Consider the following 23,024-nt stretch of genomic DNA (forward strand, 5'->3'; position numbering starts at 1 on the left):
GCTACTGGGACACAAAACTCCTCTGTGAGCCTGAACCAGATTAAAATGTAACTGAGAAATGTTTAACAAAACAAATAAAAATACAATGCAACAAAGATAATGTTAATTTGTGGTTTTCTAAGCCAATATGTGGCCTCCAGAGATCTGTTTCTTTTTTGAGTTTGACACCACTGGTCTACATAACCCCTACATTTTATATTCCCTTCCTCCTCAAATTTCAAGATCTTAAGACTAAAACAGGAACCAAACAAGTGAGTTTCAAATAGCCACTGGGTGATGGATGTCAGCCTCTTCAAGAGATCATAGAGATGAAGAAGTTGGGATTTTACCCCACCATAAGTTTATCCTACGAAAGAGGGATTGGAAAACAGAATTAGCAGTGAAAACTGAAGCAAGAGAAGGGCAGGGGAGGTTCCAATATCTGATTTCTTTCTAGACATGCTAGCAAATGTTGTTTGTCATTGTAGGGGAAGTAACAATTCAGAGGCTGATAGAATTGGAATCTGTGTTTGGCCTGTACTCTGGCCAAGAACAAGAACAGTCAAAATGATGCCAAATAAAGGTAAAATGCTTGGGGGATAATAAAAACGGAATAAAGTGCAAAAATTGTTGCATTCAAGTCATAACCTTGGAGGGGACGGAGATTTAAAAAAAAAAGTCATTGTATCCACATGCTCCACTTGATCTCACTCGCCAAAGAGCAGAGAACTTTGGGGTCAGCATCTGGGATCCTCTAACTGGCTCATAGAAAATGAGTCAGCCCATTTATAAGAGAAATCAGATGAGGAACACTGCCTTTGAGGTCTACAAAGTCAAACTGGCAGCAAACAAAATCCTCCCAAGAAATAAGCAGAAGGAAATGAAAGTAGATTAGAAACGAGACAAGAGAAATCAGAAAGGAGACGCTGAGAGGAGACACAAGACTTTTTCCATGGCAGCTATCAAAAAGCATTTCAGTCCATGAACAGTAGAAATGGAAGTCTAACCAAATCAGAGCTGGGCTAAGTGTATTCAGTTCCTGGGGCAGGCTCAGACCTAATTGGATTTGTAACAAATTCTATTCCTGGACCCTTTTCTGTTTTCTGCCCCAAACCTAGCTTTTGAAACTCTCTGTATTGCCTTAAATTGTTTTGTTCCATTATTTCATGGATTTTGAAGACAAGGAAGAATGCTAAAAGCTTTTCAGGCTATGGCAGTGAACATTAATTTCAAAGGACAAAGAGTATGCTTTGTGAGATTTTTCTTTTTTAACCTTAGGGTCTCCTAGAACAACTTCTGAAAGTTTAGAGGAAATTTAACTGGCAAATAAGAAAAAAAAGTCAAATAAACAGTACCAGTCCATAACGTAACTAACTCATTCATTCATGTAGTCAGTCATTCATTCAACAATGTGCCTACTTTGAACAATGTGCAGTGCTAGGAGCTGCTGGAAAAGGAAGAAAAGGATAAAGGTGGTTCTTGGTATTATGGATACACTGATCAGAGATGTTAGACTTTTTACAAAAATCATTATGAAAAAAGATAAGACATGAAAGGGTTTTTTTTGGTTTGTTTGTTTTTTAAGATTGTACCTTCCTATATCACCCAGGCTAGAAGTGAAGCAGCTACTTTCAAGACTGATCTCAATACTGACTGGCACAGGGACTTTGACCTGCTTTCTTTCCAACCTAGGCACATTTGCCTCTTTTTAGGCATCCTGGTGTTCTTCCTCTCTGGGGCTTACCATACTGATGCGAGACTTAGTACAGACATTCAACCGGTTTAGAACGTCTAAGCTCAAAGGGATCCACCAGCTTCAGCCTCCCTAGTAGCTGGGATTACATTCCAGGCATATGCCACAATTTCCAGGATGAAAGTACAATTTTAAAAGGTACAAAGCACTATAGGAGGGAAGAGGAAGGGGAAAGGAGTTCTGGCTGAGAGGATCTGGGACAGCATCAGGGGAGCACGTTAGCTGGGTCTTGAGGGAAGGTAGGAACTGGCCATGTGAAGGACATTCTAAGAGCATGGAACAGGGTGAATGAAGGCATGAAGGTGAGAATGCACTAGGCACGTTTAGGGAATAGCAAACAGTCCTGTCTACCTGAATGCAGGGTATATGAAGGCGAGTAGGGGGAGATCAGATCAGGAAGGGCCAAGGAGTTTGGACTTTATTTGGAAAGATGCTAGGGAGCCAGAAAGGGGTGTGACACTGGGTAACTCACTCAATTTCTAAGTCTCAGTTTTCTTATCTGTAAAATGGGGATAATATTTATACTTGTCTCATAGGGCTGTAGTGAGAAGAAAATGTATAGACAATTCTCTGAAAATCTTAAATGCTGCATGACTACATGCTGTTAAGAGAGAGGAAGTAGTGTATAGGACAGTGAAGCATTTTCTAAACTGAACTTGTGATTCCAACAGTGGGGGGGAATTCTCCATGAGGAACTTACTTTACCAATGTATAGCATCATTTTCTCTAAAATTTCTTCTTAGACAGTTGCCAGTATAGAGTAGGGGGCAAATACTGAAAATTGAGAAACTAAGTAGAAGCCTATTTTAGTAGTGTAGGCAAGAGATGGTAAGGGTTTGAGCTAGAGTAGTAGCAGGAGAAACAATCCATTAGAATATAAGCTCCTTGAGGGCAGGGACTGTCTTTTGCCTTTCTTTGTCTCCCCAGAACTTAATACAAGGCCTGCCATATAATAGGAGCTCAATAAATTCCAGTCAATTGATTGACAGAGAGAAAGAGACTGATGCATGAGAGATTTCAGAGGTAGAAAGGACAGAGTTTAGGGGCTGGTTTTGAGAACAAAGGAGGAAGAGCCAAAAGAGGTTTTGATTTTGGATGACCGGTCATCAGTGTTTCCATTGGGAAGTTCAGGAGTGATTTGGAGGAAAATGCTGAGTTCAGTTTTGGGAAAAGGCAGTGGTGTGTAACGGAAAGAACCCTGGATTTGGAATCAGAAGAGCAGAGTTCAAATCTCAGCTCTGCTGTTTACTACCTAGCGATGTTGAGCAAGCCAGTTACTTTTCTGGATCTCAGTTTCCTCATCTGTAAAATGAAAGGCTTGAACTTGATGGATTCTGAGGTCCCTATTAGCTCTAGATCTACAGCCTTGTGGTTTTATGCCCTCTAAGGTCCCATCCAACCCTAAATTGACAACTCTATGCTTCAGTGTTGAGCTTAGGAGTTTAAGAGGGAATTTTCTAATTTCTTTTTTTTTTTTTTGGCTAGGCAATGGGTTTAAGTGACTTGCCCAGGGTCACACAGCTACTAAGTGTAATGTGTCTGAGGCTGGATTGGAACTCAGGTCCTCCTGAATCCAGGGCCAGTGCTCTATCCACTGTACCACCTTGCTGCCCCGAATTTCCTAATTTCTAATGTCAAATTATTTTACTATCATCTCAAACTCAGCATGTCCCATACTAAATTGTTCATCTTCTCCTCTACATCCATTCTTCCCCTCAGTTTCCCTATTTCTGAGGACACTATCTTTTTCTCCAAGAAGTCAGGCTAGAGTTTTTAATTCTTCCTTTTGCCTCACTCCTCATATTTAATCATTTGCGAAATGTCAGAAAGTCTGCCTCCACAACATCTCTAATATCTGTCCACTTCTTTTCACTCACAAGACCCTCATCACCTCTTACTTAGATTATTGCAAATGTTTTCTGTTCTCTCCAATTCCTGTATCCATTTCCAACTTAAATTTTGCATCTGATATTTTAACACAACAGTCAAAATAATCTTCCTAATGTAGAGGTGTGACCACATGACTCCCCTGATGAAAACCCTTCAATAACTCCCAAATGCCTAGAGACTAAAATATAAAGTTCTCAACTTGACATTTAAGGTCCTCTACCATCTGGCTTCAACCAGTCTTATTTCATACTTTTGTTGTTCAGCTGTTTTTTTTCAGTTGTGTCTGACTCTTTATGACCTCATTTGGGGTTTTCTTGGCAGAGATACCGGGGTAGTTTGCCATTTCCTTCACCAGCTCATTTGATAGATGAGAAGGTTGAGGCAAAAAGGGTTAAGTGACTTGTCCAGGGTCACACAGCTAGTAAGTGTCTGAGGCCAGATTTGAATTCAGGAAGATGAGTCTTCCTGACTCCAAACCTGGTCTTATCCACTGCACACGTAGCTGCCCAGCAGAAAGAATACCAACTGTATTTAGAGTCATATGACTTAGGCTCAGGTCCTAGCCCAGTGTCTTAATATCTCTATGATCTCTAACAAATTGATTTTCCTCTTTGGGCCTCAGTTTCCTCATCTGTAAACTGAGCAATTTGCCCTAGATGACCTCTTAGACTTCTTCTAGATCCTATGAAATGTGCTACAGGACAGGCACATTTTGAAGAGACTGCAGCGAGGTCAAGAGGTTAGACTACAGAGAAGCATAGGAGGGCAAGGCTTCCATGTAACCCCAAGTCACAATGACTAGCCCTGAAGGAAAGTGTCAAATCAATTTACATACACTTATGAAATGATATAAGTAAAGTGCTGTGCAATACCTTATCAAGCATGTTACTTTGTATTATGAGTACCTACTATGTGCTACATGTTAGCACAGGTGGATAGGCAGAGGTGAACTGCCAAAGCAGAGGGTAATGAGGCTCCTGAGGGAGATGGAAGGTGAGTAACCTGAGACACTGGGAGAGAAGAAAGGGGCAGTGTGATTATGATGACGTCAGGGTCAAGAGATCTGGGATCAAATCTCAGCTTTGCCATTTCCTCGTTCTGTGAACTTCATTAAGTTACCATGCCTGGGTCTTAGTTTCCTAAGCTATAAAAGGAACGAGTTGGATTAAGTCGTCTCCTAAGGTTTCTTCTAATTTTAAAATCCTTTTATTCCATGTTCTATGGATGGGGGTACTGATGACAACTTCCAATAAACAATTTTCACCTAGGGCTGGCCTAGTTTTCCCATTTTGTTTCCCTGGGTTATTGCTATGAGCTTTTGTTGGGAAGATAAGGGGAGCGATACAAAGCAGGAAGAAGACGTAAAGGAAGGCAAGGTTGATGCATCCCTGGGGAAGAGGTCAGGCAAGTAAGGAGAGAAACCACTGGATGCTCACCTGTTTCAAGGTCACCAGGGCTTGAGGATACAAGCCTTGGTGCTGCTGGAGTTTGCCAAGTTTCATCACCTGGACCGCTCGGACGGGATGAAAGCCCGGGTAATAGAGCCTGGGAGACAGAAACAGGAGAGAACAACACTGTCATCCTGTCAGCTTTCACCTTCACAGTCATTGCCTCTTCAGAGAGCTATCAGGGTGGGACCACAAAGTTAGCGGTGAATTTTAATCAGTCGCTGGGAAAATTAGCCTCAGCCCTGAAGGAAGCACAGAAGGGAATTAACACATTATTACTTTAACACAAGAATGCCTTTTGCAAGAAAGAAGTGACAGAGGTGGGATGGCTTCTCAATCTCTCCCTGCTGGGAGCTGCAAAAGCTGGGGGTACCTGGCTCTGCATGTGACTGGGAAGGCTTTGATGGCACCACTGAGTCCCGGCAGTGAGCAATGGAGGGAGATGCTCAACCCCATCAAAGAGTCATGGTATTGGGGGGATTAGTGGATGCTCTGAGCCTGCCTCTTCTCTCTCTGAAGCCAAGAGCTTGAGCTCCAGCTTGATCCATAGGCTTACTGAACCGGATCCAACAAATGCATGGAGGTTATCTCTATGACCTCCAAGATCCTCAGCATTTCTTCTGAAGTAGTTATGGTCTTCATGTAAAAAACCTGCAACCTCATTCCTTATAATGTCAAGGCCCTTGAAGGTAGGGGAACATTTCACTTGTATTTGAGGCACTTAGCCACACTGCTACATAGGAGGCACTTAATAGATGCTTATTGATTGATTTGATTTGAAGGTAAACAGTTTTATTCTTTTTTTAAAAAAATACATTTTATTGATCTTTTTTTATATTTACTTTGCAATCATTTCAACACACCCTCTCCTTCACTAAATCCTCTTGTGTGCCAAAGGAAAACATTTAGGCAAAAAACATCAGATACAGTGACAATATATAGAGTAGGCAAGTGGGGTGGGTGAGAGGGAAAGGAATAAGCATTTATTATGTGCCTACTATGTGCCAGGCACTATGCTTAAGTACTTTACAAATATTATCTCATTTGATCCTCTCACAAAAACCCTGAGAGGTAGGTGGTTTTATTATCTCCATTTACCATTTAGGAAACTGAGGCAGAAAGACTTTAAATGATTTTCCAGGGCCACACAGATAGAAAATGTCTGGGGCCTCATTTGAGTCTTCCTGTGTCCAGGCCCAGCACTCTTATCTACTGCACCATCAAGCAACCTCTAGCAAAATTCTGCCTCAGTAATATCTAGCCTCTCTCAATCAGTCATTATTTAAACACATACTATGTGCTAAGTGCTGAGGATACAAAAAGAGGGAGAGGTGAAAAGCTAATAGATCATTGACAGATAAGGGGATTTCAGAATGCTTGAACATTGAGGTAGTACTTCTGTGCATGATGGCAAGATCAAGGGTATGACCATCTTTGTGCCTGGCTGAGGTGGCGTGGAGGAGTAGCTCATGGGGGGTGAGTAGACTGAGGAACTGGGGTGGTTAGGGTATTTGAGGGAAAGTCAATATGCATATTGAAGTCCTGTAGTATGAAGGCAGGAGATGGAGAGGAGAGAAAAACTGTGAATCAGGGACCAAACTCACTGAGGAAGGAAGGCGAGTGACCTGGGGATCTGCAGACAACAGCTACCAGGGTTCTGACTGGGTGGTAGATATGAATCACATGGACCTTAGTGGAAGAGAAGTTACTGAATGACAGAAAAAGGGGGAGATCCTGGAAACAGCAATGAAGGGAAGTTTGTTACCTATAGAACAAGCATTCGAGAGGGCACCATAGAAGGCCTGGGTGGTATTGGGTTGAAACTTTGGGGTGGGAGGGTTGAGGGGGATAAGAATTGGGTGGTGTGTGTGGGGAATGGGTTTTGGATAATAATCTACAGGAGTTCAGAGTCACTGGCATGTGAAGAGGAAGGTATGTTTCATTATTTATTCATAGCATTCAATCTCCTTTTAGTAACCTTTACATTCACATTGTTGTAGACATTATGTATATTTTCCTTTGGTTCTGCTTATTTCATTCTACACTAGTTTACACAAATCTTCCCGTATTTCTCTGAATTCCTCATATTTGTCATCTTTTGTCGTACAATAATTATTCCATTAATTTCCTATCCCATTGTTAATTGTGTCATATACCAACGAAGGCACTCATTTTGTTTGCACTTCTTTGCTACCACAAAGAGTGCTCCTATGCATATTTGTGTGTATACTGGACCTTTGTTTCTGTCCTTGATTGTGCTGGGCAATGCCCAGCAAGTAGTAGGATTACTGGATCAAAGATTATGGACAATTTAGTCACTTTTCCTGAATAATTCCCAATTGGCATTCAGAATGGCTTATGACATTTCTGTGCTTGTTATGTACTACGTGCTCAGCACTCTCACAGGTAATAAGCAGAATACATGAAATAGAACATTCACTCTCTTCTCTATCTCCATATGTTCTCATTGGGGATACAACACAAGATGGTAGCTAAGCCATGCACGCATAGAATGCAATGGGCATTCATAGCATCATAGAATCTTAGGGACCTACGTAGACATTTTAGTCCAACCTATCCATGAATGTGGATAGAGGAAGGAGGTGGACAGAACCTTGAACCTGGAATTAGGAAGACCTGAGTTAAAATCCAGGCTCAGACACTTGCTAGCTCTCTGATCCCAGGCAAATTACTTTATCTCTGTCTCCCTCAGTTTCTTCAACTGTCAAATGGGGATTCTGACAGCACCTATGTCCCAGAGTTGGGAGGATGAAATAATATTTGTAAAGTGTTTTACGAACCTTTTACTAAACCTATATCAATGTTATCTATTATTACCTCATCTACAACGTATCTGACGAAATGGTCATTCAACCTTTGCTCGAAGACTTCCCATGGAAGGGAAGCTGCTGACTCCTAAGGCACTTGGTTGTACTTTTAGATAGCTCTAACAGAAAATTTTTCCTGATATCAAGGCTAAATCTGCTTCTTTGCAGCTTTTATCCATTGCTTCTGGTTCTGAGCAATACAAATCTAATCACTCCTTTTGCACGATGGCCCTTCAAATAACCTTCTCCCAAAGCCTTCCCTTAGGGAGGGCTCAGAACTTCCTAGGTAACTCTCCATTTTCCATCAGCTACCCTGCTTGGTTTTGACTCTATAAGTATCACGTTCCCAGCCTGGCACTCCTGGATGCTACCCCACCTCATTCATCTTTCTCTTTCATATTGTTTTCCTCCATTATGTTGGAAGCTCCTTGAGGACAGCAACTTTTTCTATTTGTACAAAAATATTTTTGTTGTGGCAAAGAATTGGAAATTGAGGGGATGCCCATCGATTGGGGAAATGGATGAACAAGTTGTAGCAAATGATTGTGATGGAGTACAACTGTTCTATAAGAAATGACAAGGTAGGGGTGGTTTTAGAAAAACATAGCAAGACCTGTATGAACTGATACAAAATGAAGTGTGAAGGACCCAGAAATCATGCACAGTAACAGTAACGTTGTAATGATCAACTGCGAAAGACTTGTCTACTCTGATCAATACACTGATCCAAGACAATTCCAAAGGACTCATGATGAAAAAATGCTATCCACCCTCCAGAGAGAGAACTGATGAACTCAGAGTGCAAATCAGAGTATAATTTTCTCACATTCTTTCTTTTTTTGTGATATGGCTAATATGGAAATGTTTTACATGATTTCACATGAGTAATTGATATCATATATCATATTGTTTGCCTTCTCAGTAGGCAGGAGAGGGGGTGGGAGGGAGGGAGAGAATCTGGAACTCAAAATTTAAAAAGAAAAGAATGTTAAAAATAAATAATAAAATTTAAAAATAAATGTCTACTGAATTGAAGTGAATTAAACTTGATCCCCATGAACCCTCTGTTCCTCTAGGCTGGATATATCCCCTTTTCCTTCCACTGATCATGACCACTGTCTCAGGCACCTTCACAGTCATGTTGCCTTTCTTTTTCCAATTTATTAACATCCTTCCTAAAATGTAATACCTAGGATTAAATGCAATATTCCAAGTGTGGTTTGACCAAGATAGAAAAATGGAATGATCCTTAGCTGACAGAGAGCAATAGTCAGCAATAGTCAAAGGATCTAGAAAGGCTGCAGAGAAAAGGTGGGACTTGAGCCGGGTCTTTTTTTATTTTGAAGTAGAACATGGAAAAGGGGAAAAAAGAGGTGAAGACATTACAGATGGGGGTAACATGAACAAAGGTGGGGCTACAGACCCATTAAAGGAGATAGCTATATATAAAAGGACATGAGCTGAAGAGAACATCTGACCTTTCACATCACGTCATATCTTAGAATCTCAGTTTGATTCTCCCATGACATGAAATTTATAACACTCTCCTCCTATGTCCTCAAAAACTAGAAATCACTTTCTGGGCTAGAGGTATCCAAGCCCATAGAAGGTACACTGTTATAGAATGATTAAAAAGAGAACAGGATGAAAGATACTGAAGAGGGAGTATGAACATGAGTGTCTAGAATTTTGAGAGAGGCAGAGTAACACTGTGGATAGATAGTATGCTAGACTTGGAGTCAGGGAGAACCGGGTTCAAATTCCATCTCTTACATTTATTGGCTGTGGGCCCTCCTTGGGCCTCAGCTTCCTTATCCATAAAATGGGCATACTAATGCAGTACTATACTTACCTTATAGGGTCTCATCTGTATTTAGAGGGCTTAGCAAACTTTGAAGCATTCCATAAATGCCAGTTGAGTATCAACAAGGCATAGTGGGCCCATCTTAAAGTAAAAAAGATGCAAGTTCAGGTGAACGTGGACAAATCATTTAATCTTTCATGTTTTAGGAAGCTAAATTACAGATGGTTTGCACCAGTGGAAGAAGTTTGCCCAGTGGGAGTTCCTCTGCACTGATGAAATCACATTCTTGGACTAAACATACATAACTACCATAATCATGTTGATGGTTTGCCTCTTCCAACAAAAACAGGGATCATTATCAACTTGAATGTAAAGGAATTTAAAATTTCTAGATAAAAGGCATCTATAGGCCTCTATTTTCAGACTTGAACTGCTCTGGACATTTAAAAAAAAGTCAGTCACCGTCAAATATCCTTGGATGTGGGGTTCTATTTTGTTATTATAAATGCAGCTTAATTAAATTTGAAAACCGAAGAGTAATTTTATACCAGTAATCACTCCACTAAGTGGCTGCATGTCATGTCAGAAAAGAGGGAGACAGAGAGAAGTTCATGGTGGCGGTGGTGGAAAAATCCACAAGGCACCTGCCCCAGCTCTGCCCCTAGAGTGATTAACAAAAGCAAAGCAGGGAAGCAAAAAGAGGAGGAAGAGGAGGAAGTGTGGGAGTGAGGGCTCTCTACATAAATATTTACAGAGCAATTTCACTGTTCTGGTGGGTCTGCTGAGCCTTGAAGTGGGCCTGGTTTGTTTCCCAGCTGACATATGGTGTACAAAATCACTGATACTTGGTGGAATATGAGCTTAAGGGAAAAATAGTACGGCCCACCCTGGCTGGGAAAATTTTCCCACCATCCAGGGTGTGAGGCCATCAACTTTACTGCGTGTGACAGCCTCCAGAAGAAAGGAGCAGTTTGTCAGCATAGTCTCAGAATTAATCCAAGAGAGACAGAGACCTCACCAAGGAAGGCCTGGTTAGTTCATTTGGGGCCTACTGTACCTGAAGAGTCCTGCAATCTAGACAAGTGATTAAAAAGGTGGATGCAACCTGGGAAGCCCGAGGAATAAATGGCACATACTCCTCCACTGACAAACACAAAGCGCTTACCGTGTGCGGTTAGAGACACACCCGGACGGTCAAAAAGAAACGTAGGCCATAGTACCTGCCTTTAAGGAACTCGCTCTCTAGTTGGAGAGGTAAGATTTATACCAGGAGGGTGCCTTGATGAACCAGGAACGGTGTAGATTTTGCACTTGCAATCACATGCACCTTTCTAGCCAATTTATGGATCTTAGATTTGCTATGCATATACAAGCAAGCACAGTTTCTGGATTCTCCCATCCTGGGCCTCAATTCCTCACAAATGCCATGCTCCAAGTGAAAAAGAAAATTAAGAACCACTTATTTATATAGATGGCCAGTGAATAATACAAAGCAGAAGGGTTTCAGAGCTGAAGGATCATAAATTTAGTTTTAAGGAAATGATATCAAATTCAAATAGAGATGGGGCCCACCAAACCATACATAAGCATCCCTGGGGGCCACATGTTGACTTAGAAGACTGTATGTGTTTCTCTATGTCTCTTTTAAAATTAATCATGTTAAAAATTTCCCAATTACATTTGAATCCAGTTTGGGCTTCATGCAGAGTTGTGTGTTTGACATTTCTGTTCTAAGGGGTCTTAGAGATCCCCTAACCGAGTCATCACTGACCCTCATTTTATGGATGAGGAACCTAGTGCTCAGAGAGAAATGAGTGAACTAAGGTCAAACAAGTAGCAAATAGGGGACCCAGCCCTCAAAACTCAGTCCTCTAATTCCAAATATAGTATTCATATTACTATTTCCTACTTGGTAGAAATAAGGCAAAGCTCAAGGAGGGAGAGATGCCTGCAGAGTGAAATAGGGAGCAATGCTTCATGAAAGAGTTGGCTTGAAGGTCTTGCAGGTGGTTTTTCTAGTTGAGATAATGGATCGAAGGGACAAGTATTCCAAGTGTTATGGGCAAAAGCTCTGGAGGCAGCAACATCTGTAGCATATACAGGAGATGGGGAGATCATCAGATTAGCTACGAAGAAGGTCACTCGGTATAGGGAGTACTGGGAGATGAGATGGGAAAGGCAGGCAAGCTTGTGGACAGTATTAGATGTTAGCCTAAGAAGTCAGTACTTGATTAGCAGGTAATGAGGAACATGGCAGAAATAGGCTTTAAAAACATTTTAGGAAGAAAGCGACATTGATCAAAGATTAAACAGCAGCAGGGTAGAGGTTAAATTAAAGGAGGCACTGTAAGTGTAGTGACATGGTAACATCAGTGATGAGCCAGCACATCAATCCAGGTGTGAGGTGATCATTGAGACCTTGGACTTCCAGGATGGGAGAGGGAATGGGATAGGAAGGGATGAATGCAAGAGACACTCTGAAGGAACAAGCCATAGGAGCTGGTGGCGGCAGCTAGATGGCACAGTGGCTAGAGTGCCAGACCTGGAGTCAGGAAGACTCATCTTCCCGAGTTCAAACCTGGCCTCAGGTACTTCCTAGCTGTGTGACTCTGGGCAAGTCACATAACCCTGTTTGCCTCAGTTTTGCTCATCTCTAAAATGAGCTGGAGAAGGAAAAGGAAAACCACTCCAGTATCTTTGCCTTGAAAACCCCAAATGGGCTCACGAAGAGTTGGATGCAACTGAAACAACTCAATGAGAAACATAGAAGCTGGTGACTGATGGGATGTGAGGGAGAACAAGGGGTTAGAGATGACTAATATTGCTAATGACTATTTGGGGGAAAAATACATAAAGGGAAAACAAACTCATTATAATCCTACTCACTGGAGCTCTTCAAACAAAGGCTGGATGACCACTTTTTAGACGTTGTTGAGGGAATTCTTGTTCAAATTTGGGTTTAACCTTGAGCCAGTGGAAAGAATGCTTTGCATTTTTGTTTTGCGGTGAAAATTCTCTCCTTTCCCATCCATAAGATATTAATTTGGTTTTTTTTTATAGTGTACTATTTTTTCTTCTTTCTCTGAGGTCTTGTACAACTCAGATCCTGTGATTCTGAAGACAAGATGAAACATAACTCCACAAGGGATACCACTTGTTCTGCTGTACTGGAATTTTATTTTAATGAATACATTGTTAGAAATAACATTCCCATGTCTGTAGGACCTGGAGATGCAACTGAAGCTGCCTCCCAGGATCTTGATAGAGAATGAACACATGGAAAGAAGTGTTTCTAATGTTCAGAAGAAGGAGAGGAGGAGACCACTTTAATATGAATGTTAACCTGGACCTTTGCTTGCGGTGAATTGTTTGGCTGGATGTCTGTGGAGTAGAGGATATTGGGACACCTGAGGTGAAGTGGGATAAAGGACATTTAATATCGGGGCAAAATAATAATCTACTTCTTGTGCCATTTAAAATGGACTTAGACTTTTAGGACACCCAGTATCATGCTTTAATGTTTATAAAGTACTTTTCCCCATATCAATTTCATGAGGTAGGTTAGTGTGAATACCAATAACTCCATTTTACAGATGGGTTAATTGAGGCAGGGGAGAAAAATGACTTGTCCAACGTCATACAGCTAGTAAATTTGAGAGCCAAGATTCAAACCTTGATCGCCTGACTCTAGCTTTGTCTCTCTTTCTACCTGACCACACTGCCCTGTCTTTTCTGCCTGTGATTCAAAGAGTCTGTTTATCTCTTCCTACTTTTGATTCAGATTCAATAAAACATAAGATCCTTCACTCTAGAAAGCATCTATGTTGTCAAGGCGGGGCAAGAAAAGGCATTTCCCCCCTATAAATTATATATCATAGAGAATTCATTGTAATCATGTCAACAAAATATTAGCACCTTTAGAAACAGGCAATGGGGATGGGTTTGGGAATGGGATTCCACTCTACATATTCAGTACAAAACTTGGCCTCTTTATAGCACTGAATCCTTAAAAAAAATTATCTTACATGTCTAGAAGCCATCGGGGGAGGGAGGAAGAAAGGAGTGGCTGATTGTTTTGTTTTATTTTTTTAGGTCTCTGCTTAAATTCAGGCAAAGGTTTTGGAAGTTTATCAGATTTTCAAAAAAATCACAGATTGTGAGAGTTGGAAGTCTATTTCATGTAGTCCCCCCCATAACATATCTGATGAATGGCCATTCAATCACTGATCAAAGATCTCCACAGAAGGGGAACTCATGTCCTCTTCAGACAGCCCATTCACTCTTGGACAGCCCAACTCCTTACAAAGTGTTTCCTGAAGAGAAGTCTACATTTGCCTCTTTGCAACTTCTAACCCCTTATTTCTGGTTCTGTCCTCCAGGGACAGACAGAATAAGTCCAATTCTTCTCTTACAGAATAGCTAATATTTATATACAGGGCAGCTAAGTAGCTCAGTGCATAGAGCAGCAGGCCTAGAATGAGGAAGATTCATCTTTAAATGAGTTCAAATCTGGCCTCAGACTCTTACTAGCTGTGTGACCTTGGGCAAGTCACTTAACCCTGTGTGCCTCAGTTTCCTCATATGTAAAATGAGTTGGAGAAGAAAATGACAAACTACTCCAATATTTCTGCCAAGAAAACCCCAAGTAAGGTCATGAAGAGTAGGACATGACTGAACAAATACACACACACACACACACACACACACACACACAGTGATATGTATGTATGTGTATATGTATGTGTGTATATGTACACATATATAATACACATTATATATGTGTGTGTGTATATACACACACACACACACACACACACACAGAGCTAGCTTTAAGGTTTACTGCGCACTTTATATATGTCATCTCTTTTGATGCTCAGAGCGATCCCTGAGGTAAAATGTTATTACTCTCTCCACTTTGCCAGTGAGACAATGAGAGCCCTTCAAATACTTGGAGACATCTGTCATGTCTTTTCTTCTTCAGGCTGAACGCTCCTGACTCTTTCAAATGATCAATCTCTAGCCTTAGTGAGGATACTAATTTGGAACTGAAATAATATACACACAGTAAGTGACCAGCAAGTACCCTAACACATTGTTTTGCCATCTCAAATATAGACATGGACACCTGTCGCTAACACAACCACCAACACAAGAACACATCCAGACTCCTGGAAGCATCAGTGTTTTTGCTTATATCTATGAAGTGGAGACTCCCTGTCTTGCTCCATGCATGGCCAGGGCTGGGATAAGGGGAAGTGCAGCAGGCAAATGGAGACATCTGACATTCTTTCAGCTGTTAGATTGAAACCAGCTGTTGTATGAAAGTTATTTATGCTATTGTAGTAGCTTTATTTGCAACATAAGTTTTTTATTTTTTGAATTCTTAGTATTTTATTTTCCCCCAATTACATATAATAACAATTTTTTAAAATTAGTTTTTAAAACTTTTGAGTTCCAAATTTTCTTGCTTCCTCCCTCCTCACCCCCTTCATTGAGAAGGCAAGCAATTCGATATAGGTTATACATGTGTAGTCACGCAAAATATATTTCTATGTTAGTCATGTTGTGAAAGAAAACATAGACCAAAGGAAAAAATCCTCAAGAAAAGTAAGGAAAGCAAAAAAAAAAAAGAATGCTTCAATCTGTATTCAGACACCATCAGTTCTTTGTCTGAAGATGGTTCATCATAAATTCTTTAGAGTTGTCTTGGATCACTGTATTGCTAAGAATAGCCAAATCATTCACAGCTGATCATCTAATAATATTACTGTTACTTTGTAGACAATACATTTCACTTTGCATCAGCTCATTTAAGTCTTTCCAGGTTTTTCTTAGAATATTCTGTTCATCATTTCTCATAGCGCAATAGTTTTCCAACATAATCACATAGCACAATTTGTTCAGCCATTCCCCAATTATGGGCATCTCCCCAATTTCTAATTCTCTGCCACCTTTTAGAAAAGGGCTGCTATGAATATTCCCCGTTTTCTATTTATCTCTTTTGGGATACAGAACTAGCATGGCATTGTTAGGTCAAAGAATGCCCTTTGGAGTATAGCTCCAAATTGCTCTATGGAATGATTGGAGTAGTTCAAACTCCACCAACAGTGCATTAATGTCTCATTTCCCCCACATTCCTTCCAACATTTGCCATTTTCCTTTTCTGTCCTATTAGCCAATCTAATAGGTATGAGGTAGTACCTCAGAATTATGTCAATCTGCATTCCTCTAATCAATGTCAATTTAGAGCACCTTGTCATATGGCTATAGATAGCTTTGATAAATTCATCTGAAAACTGTTCATATCTCTTGATCATCAATTAGGGAATGGCTCTTACTTTTATAAATTCAACTCAGTTCTTTATATATTTGAGAAATGAGGCCTTTATCAGAGAAACTTGCTTCAAAATTTTTCTCAGTTACAATTCCTAAATGTATTTCCCTATATCCTATTTCCTCCACACCCTGTTTATTCTATTCTCTCTCTTTCCTTTCACCCTGTCCCTCCCTCAAAAGTGTTTTGCTTCTGACTATCACCTCCCCTAATCTGCCCTCCCTTCTATCACCCCCCCTTCTCTTATACTCACCTATTTTCCTGTAGGGTACAATATCCAATTGAGTGTATATGTTAATCCCTCTCTGAGCCAATCTAATGAGAGTAAGATTCAGTCACTCCCTTCACCTCCCTCATCTTCCCCTCCACCGTAAAAGCTTTTTTCTTGCCTTTTTTTTTAAAGTGAGGCAATTGGGGTTAAGTGACTTGCCCAGAGTCACACAGCTAGAAAGTAGTATGTGTCTGAGGCTGGATTTGAACTCAAGTCCTCCTGACTCCAGGGCCAGTGCTCTATCCACTGAACCACCTAGCTGCCCCCTTGCCTCTTTTATATGAGATAATTTACCCCATTCCATCTCTCACTTTCCCTTTCTCCTAGTATATTCATCTTTCTCACCCTTTAATTTTATTTTTTGAGATATCATTCCTTCATACTGTGCCCTCTGTCTAAATATACTCCTAACTGCCCTAATAATGAGAAGGCTTTTATGAGTTACAAGTATCATCTTCCCAGGTAGGAATGTAAACAGTTTAACTTTATTAAGTCCCTTATGATTTCCCTGTCCTATTTACCTTTTGATGTTTCTCTTGAGTCTTGTATTTGAAAGTTCAATTTTCAAATCAGCTCTGGTATTTTCATCAAAAATGCTTTTAGATCCTCTATTTCAATTTTCCCCCTGAAGGATCATACTCAGTTTTGCTGGGTAGATGATTCTTGGTTGTAATCCTAATTCCTCTGCCCTCTCAAATATCATCTTCTAAGTCTTCTGATCCTTTAATATAGAAGCTGCTAACTCTTGTGTTATCTTGACTGTGGCTTCACGATACTTGAATTGTTCCTTTCTGGCTGTTTGCAGTATTCTCTCCTTGACCTGGGAGCTCTGGAATTTGGCTATAATATTCCTGGGAATTTTCATTTCGGGATCTCTTTCAGCAGATGATTGGTGGATTCTTTCAATTTCTATTTTACTCTCTGGTTCTAGAATATCAGGGCAATTTTCCTTAATTTCTTGAGAGATGATATCTAGGCTTTTTTTTTTTTTACCATGGCTTTCAGGTAGTCCAATAATTTTTCACTTCTCTCTCCTGGATCTATTATCCAGGTCAATTGTTTTTCCAATGTTTTTTATGTTGTCTTGTATTTTTTCTTTTTTTAGTTTTGTTCTATTGTTTCTTGATTTCTTATAAAGTCATTAGTTTCCATTTGCTCAATTCTAATTTTTAAGCAATTATTTTCTTCAGTGAGCTTTTGTACCTCCTTTTCTATTTGGCCAATTCCACTTTTTTGGGACTTTTTTCCTTCAGTGAATTTTTGTGCCTCTTTTTCCATTTGGCCAGTTCTGCTTTTCAAGGTATTCTTTTCCTCATTGGCTGTTTGTGCCTGTTTTACCATTTGGCCTATTCTGCTTTTTAAGGTGTTATTTTCTTTGCTATTTTTTTTGTGTGTCTCCTTTACTAAGCTATTGACTCTTTTTTTTCATGATTTTCTTGCATCACTCTCATTTCTCATCCCAATTTTTCTCCTACCTCTCATACTTGATTTTTAAAATCCTTTTTGAGCTCTTCCATGGCCTGAGACCAATTCATATTTTTCTTGGAGGCTTTGGATATAGGAGCCCTGCTTTTGTCTTCTTCTGAGTGTATGTTTTGATCTTCCTTGTCACCATAGTAACTTTCTATGGTTAGAATTTTTTGCTGTTGTTTCCTAATTTTCCCAGTCTATTTCTTGACTTTTAATGCTTTGTTAAAGTAGGGCTCTGCTTCCAGGGTGGAGGGCACACTGTCCCAAGCTTCAGGGCTTTTGTGCAGCAGTTTTCAGAGATACTTCTAGGGACCTGTAACTTTTTCAGTTCTTCCAAGGTGGTATGACCCAAGGAGAGGTGTTTACTCCTCTCCTGGCCTGTGCTCTGGTCTGTGAGTGACCACAAGCACTCTTTTCTTCCCTGGAAGTGTGACATGGATCCTGTTCCACTGCTACCACAAGCTCTGGTGTGCTAGTGCTCCTCCTCGCCCTGGGACTGCCACCCAGATCTCAGTATGAGCAAAGCAACAGAGCCCTGCCCCCAGTGCCAACAAAGAGACCCCTATAACCTCCTTCTGATCAGTTGTTCTACTCCCTTATTGTCTGTGGGCTGAGAGCTCTGGAAGTAAGCTACTGCTGCTGGTGCTTCAGTGGCTCCCAAGACCAGTAATGGGTTTGGTGGGGCCCAGTCTTTGCTGTTGCATCCTGCACTGGACTATTCTCCACTCTCACTCAGGTGTGACAGACCTTTCCTGCCAACCTTCTAAGTTGTCTTTGGCTGGAAAATTATTTCACCCCATCCTTTTATGAGTTCTGCCACTCCAGGAATTGTTTTATGGCATTATTTAAAGGTGTTAGGAGGAGTTTTGGGGAGAATTCAGGTGAGTTGTTGCCTTTCCTCCGCCATCTTGGCTCTGCCTCTCATGGCACATTTTTAAAAGTAAAAACAATACAAAATTCCAACAGTTCAGATAGGGACCCAAAAAAAAAAGAGCCAAAAAAAATTAACCTGTCCAAGAGGCCTTGGTATAAGGTGAACTATTTCCTGCCATGTTTTTAATTAGTTTATCATACTATGTCTGCATGCTGTTCCCTGCTATTTTGGTGACCTATATATTACTTTTCTATCTACTGCATCACTTAACTGCCTCAAATGTGGCTCAGCACCCCAAAATCCAAGCATATGCCACTGAGAGAGAATTGTGTATCAATTTGAATTTTATCTCCTGGTACAAAGACAGGAGGTAGGAATAAGTGAATTCTCAAGATGCCAGCTAGATTGGGAACCATGGCTGAGGCTATTGGTCCAGTGTTGAAGATGTTAGAACAAAGCAAAGAATAACAAAACCAGATGTGGGATAGGGACTGTACTTATGATTTCACTGGAAGAGAAACGAAAGTTTCATGCTGAGGAAATTCCCTCCACCAGTGTACGTCAACCCCTCCTCTGTACCTTATATGTAATCTTAGAGAAATACCTAGAATACTGAAAGGTTAAGTAACTTGTCCGGGGACACATGGCTAGTACACGTCAGAGGTGAGAGTTGAAGTAGGAGGTCAGCTTTCTATCCACCATACCATCCTTCTAGAATCAATCTAATTAAACACCTAGCTGTGTGAGTGCTGGTCATAAGGAAAAAACTCCTGCCGCCTTACCACTGTCATTTCAAATCTTGATGCCCAAAGATGGACTTGCCAGAACCCTTCCTTACGCCATATGGCTATGGCAATTATCTGATTCTATGTGATTATCATCCCAATTCCACAGGGTAGCTTTCCCTGACACAGAGTATGAATGCAATGATGTCTACCCATGTTGTTGGGTTTTTTTAGAATTGCCATACCTATCTACTTCTCTTGGGACTAACTAGAAACAGTAGCCTCGGCTTCCTTTCTCCACTTTGCCTCAGATAACTATATATCTATATCTATCCATCCATCCATCCATCTACTTCTGTCTGTCTGTCTCTCCGTATGTATCTATATCTATATATAGTATATTATATATGTATGTGTGTACGTGTATAGAGCTTGATTCCATAATCAAATCCCTATTCCCAGGTTAAATAACTCTAGTTCCTGTAATCTTATTTCCAAAACAATTTCTACAACCATCACAAATCTATTTTTCATGCTTCTCAATTTACAAGATGTTGACAACTTTTAGGAACACAGACACAGCTCATTGGCATAAATGCTTCCCATACAACCCCCTCCTGACCCCCATGAAGTATGTTGGGGCATAGGGAGGGGGGAACAGTCAAATCAGGAAAGGCCAAATCTCTGCTGGAGATATGATTATTACAGATGACAAAGAATTTGCTCTTTTGTCTTAGTATCTCTAGCGCCTGGCACAGGGTAGAGGCTTAATAAACACTTGTTTAATTGAATGAAATTGAATTGAATAACCAAGTATTTAAGCAGCCCTGTCAGTACAAGATTCCAGCTAGAATGGAAAACATGGCTGAGGCCACTGGTCCAATGCCATGCAGAGGATGTTGGAAAAAAGCAAAGAATAACAAACAAAACCAGATGTGGGACAGGGACTGTACCTGTGATTTCACTGGTATAGAAGAGAAAATTCCACGCTGAGGAAATTCATGCACAATGCCAATGCACAATATATTCCCATTTTCACTGATAGTCCTGAGAAACCTCTAGAAATAGTCTTTTTCTGATGTAAATGCTAATGACCCTGCTGCTATTTACTGTGATTTAAGGGAAGGATGATGACTGCTGTCAGGTGTATGACAGAATTAACCATTGGACACATCAACATAAGGAAAAAAAAATCACCCAACTAAATGTATCCTAAGGAACTGGCCCTGAGGTGAGGCTGACGAAGTGGTGCCTAAGGCTCAACAATCACCAGAAAGCAGACACTCACTCCCTCTGAAGGAAAGATGCCAGTCTTGGGGGGTCAAGACCACCAGCTAGTTTTTGAGATCAGTGAAGCAGAGCAAGTGATACCTTCTCTGGGGTTTCACGAGGAGATGACAATGCCACCAAGAGTGGAGAGCAGGCATACTACCAAGTGAGTAGGGGGGCACAGTATATGGCAGCTAGGTGGTGCAGTGGGTAGAGTTCCCATACTGCGGTCAGGAAGAGTCATCTTCCTGAATTCAAATCTGGCCCCCGGCACTTACTAGCTGTGTGACCTGACTCTGGGCAAATCAGTTAACTTCAGTGACCTCAGTTTCCACATTTATGCAAAGGAATAATAATATCACATTTCTTCTGGGGTTGTTGTAAAGATAAGGGGAAGGGAAATGACTGAGCATTTATATAATGCTTACTATATGTGGTAAATGCTTTACAAATATAATTTCATTTGATCTTCACAATGACCTGGGAGATATGTGCTATTATTATGCCCATCTTAGTTAAGGAAACTGGCAAACAGAGGTCAAGTGACTTGTCCAGTCATATTTATTCATCATTTTCAGTCATGTCTGACTCTTTATGACTCCATTTCAGGTTTGTTTTTGGCAAGGATACTGGAGTGGTTTGTCATTTCCTTCTCCAGCTCATTTTACAGAGGAGGAAACTGAGGCAAACACAGTGAAGTGACTTGTCCAGGGTCATACAGCTAGCAAGCGGATGATACTATTTTCAGCTTTCCTAGAACAATGACTGAGTTGATTTGACTATGATTGCAAAACTGGAAAGTTGGGGGGAAGGGGAGGGGTTTGGAGAGAGACAGAAGAAGGAGTAGACAGCAACAAGCAAAGTGAAACATGGCTAGAGCCTACCTAGACAGGTCACATTTACCAATGAGGGTGAAGAAGAGCCTAGGGCTTGAATCCTGGAGGCAAAAGGGTTAAGTGCATTCAAACCATGAAGTTTCATCCAACAGTCTTCGTGAAGAACATATTGCTTGTGTTCTAACTTTCTGCAAGGAAAAAATTGGGCTAAAATCTTTAGGAAAATGTTTCTCTCCAATCTCTGGTAATAGCTGGCTCTTAAAGACATCACCCATTTATCACTACTCATCAAGTAAGATTAAACCACTTGACAGTCTAACTCCTCTGAGTAACAGGTTGAATTTTTCACCCCAGGCAGGACTGATAGACTCCAGTTGTCCTGAAATGTTTATTGTCCATTCTAGAGCCAAGAAGCTTCTGGAAATAAGTCACCAAGCAAAATTAAAACTGCCTTCTCCCCTTTCCCCCTTTATGTCTTTCAAACTTGAAAGCCACTGTTCCAAGGAAAATGGACCTCTGACCTAGGGAGTGATGAGATTGCTTGGTACTGGCAAAGAGCCCAGCTGATAAGCTGCAGCTGAGGATTGGTCATAGACTCACAAAATTTTAAAGCTTGTACATTATAAGCCCCTAAACTCCTTTAAGGTATCATGTCAAACCATCCATTGAAGAAATAGTCTCTGTGCCATTCCTAACAGATGGCCATCTGCCTTCTGCTCAGACACATTATCAGGCAACCTGTTCCATAGCTGGAAATGCTAATGGTTAGAAAGATTTTTCTGTTTATAGTGTTGAACTCTCATTACTTCTCACCCTTGGTCCTAGTCCTGTCCTCTGGAGCCACCAAAAAGTCTGCTTCCTCTTCTACATGACAGGCCCTTCATATTTCTGAAAATCACTAGTCCAACCCCAACATTTTCCAGATGGAGAAACTCCATGATGCTACTTCCCAGAGAGGCAGACAGTGTGCTGTAATGCAAAGAGCCAGAGGTATGAGCTTGAAACCCATCTCTGCCACTGACCACCTGTGTGATCTAGGTCACATCACTTAACCTTTTCTGGGTTTTAACTCCCTCCTTTGCAAATTTAGAACATTGGATCAGATAATCTCTGAAATGCCTGCCAGCTCTAAATCTACAGTTCATGAAAATATGGTGTGAAAAGGGGCAGCATATCCTGTAGTGAACCAAGTGAGGTTCTCAGCAACCGGGGGAAGAAGAACCTGGGGGGATGATTACTTGTCCCATAACAACCCCCAACATAACAAGTAAATCTGGTTAGTCTTTATTTGTTGCCCTTGAGACTTTTTGTGGTGCCTGCCCAGTGATGAGCAGCTAGGTAGTACAGTGAATAAAGGTCTTAGAATTAGGAAGACTCATCTTGGTGAGCTCAAATCTGACCTCAGATACTTGCTAGCTGTGTGACCCTGGGCAAGTCACTTAACCCTGTTTGTGTCAGTTCCTCATCCGTAAAATGAGCTGGAGAAGGAAACGGCAAACTACTCCACTGTCTTTGCCAAGAAAACCCCAAAGGGGGTCACAAG

At 40.9% G+C, this 23,024-nt stretch overlaps 1 protein-coding gene across 2 annotated transcripts in view; it reads right to left on the reverse strand.

Annotated features, from left to right (window-relative positions):
- Positions 1–23,024, reverse strand: part of SMYD3 (SET and MYND domain containing 3) — a 1,044,671-nt gene that overhangs the window by 18,910 nt on the left and 1,002,737 nt on the right. Inside the window, exon 11 of one of the 2 annotated variants that reach the window (XM_020982112.2) lies at positions 5,059–5,167. The exons of the other annotated variant lie outside the window; for it this stretch is intronic. Within the exon in view, the coding sequence (XP_020837771.1) occupies positions 5,059–5,167 (109 nt within the window). The remainder of the gene's footprint in view (positions 1–5,058; positions 5,168–23,024) is intronic. 2 annotated transcript variants of the gene reach the window in all.

Source organism: Phascolarctos cinereus, unplaced genomic scaffold (assembly GCF_003287225.1).
Source record: "Phascolarctos cinereus isolate Bilbo 61053 unplaced genomic scaffold, phaCin_HiC Scaffold_5;HRSCAF=322, whole genome shotgun sequence".
Classification (NCBI taxonomy): Eukaryota; Metazoa; Chordata; class Mammalia; order Diprotodontia; family Phascolarctidae; genus Phascolarctos; species Phascolarctos cinereus.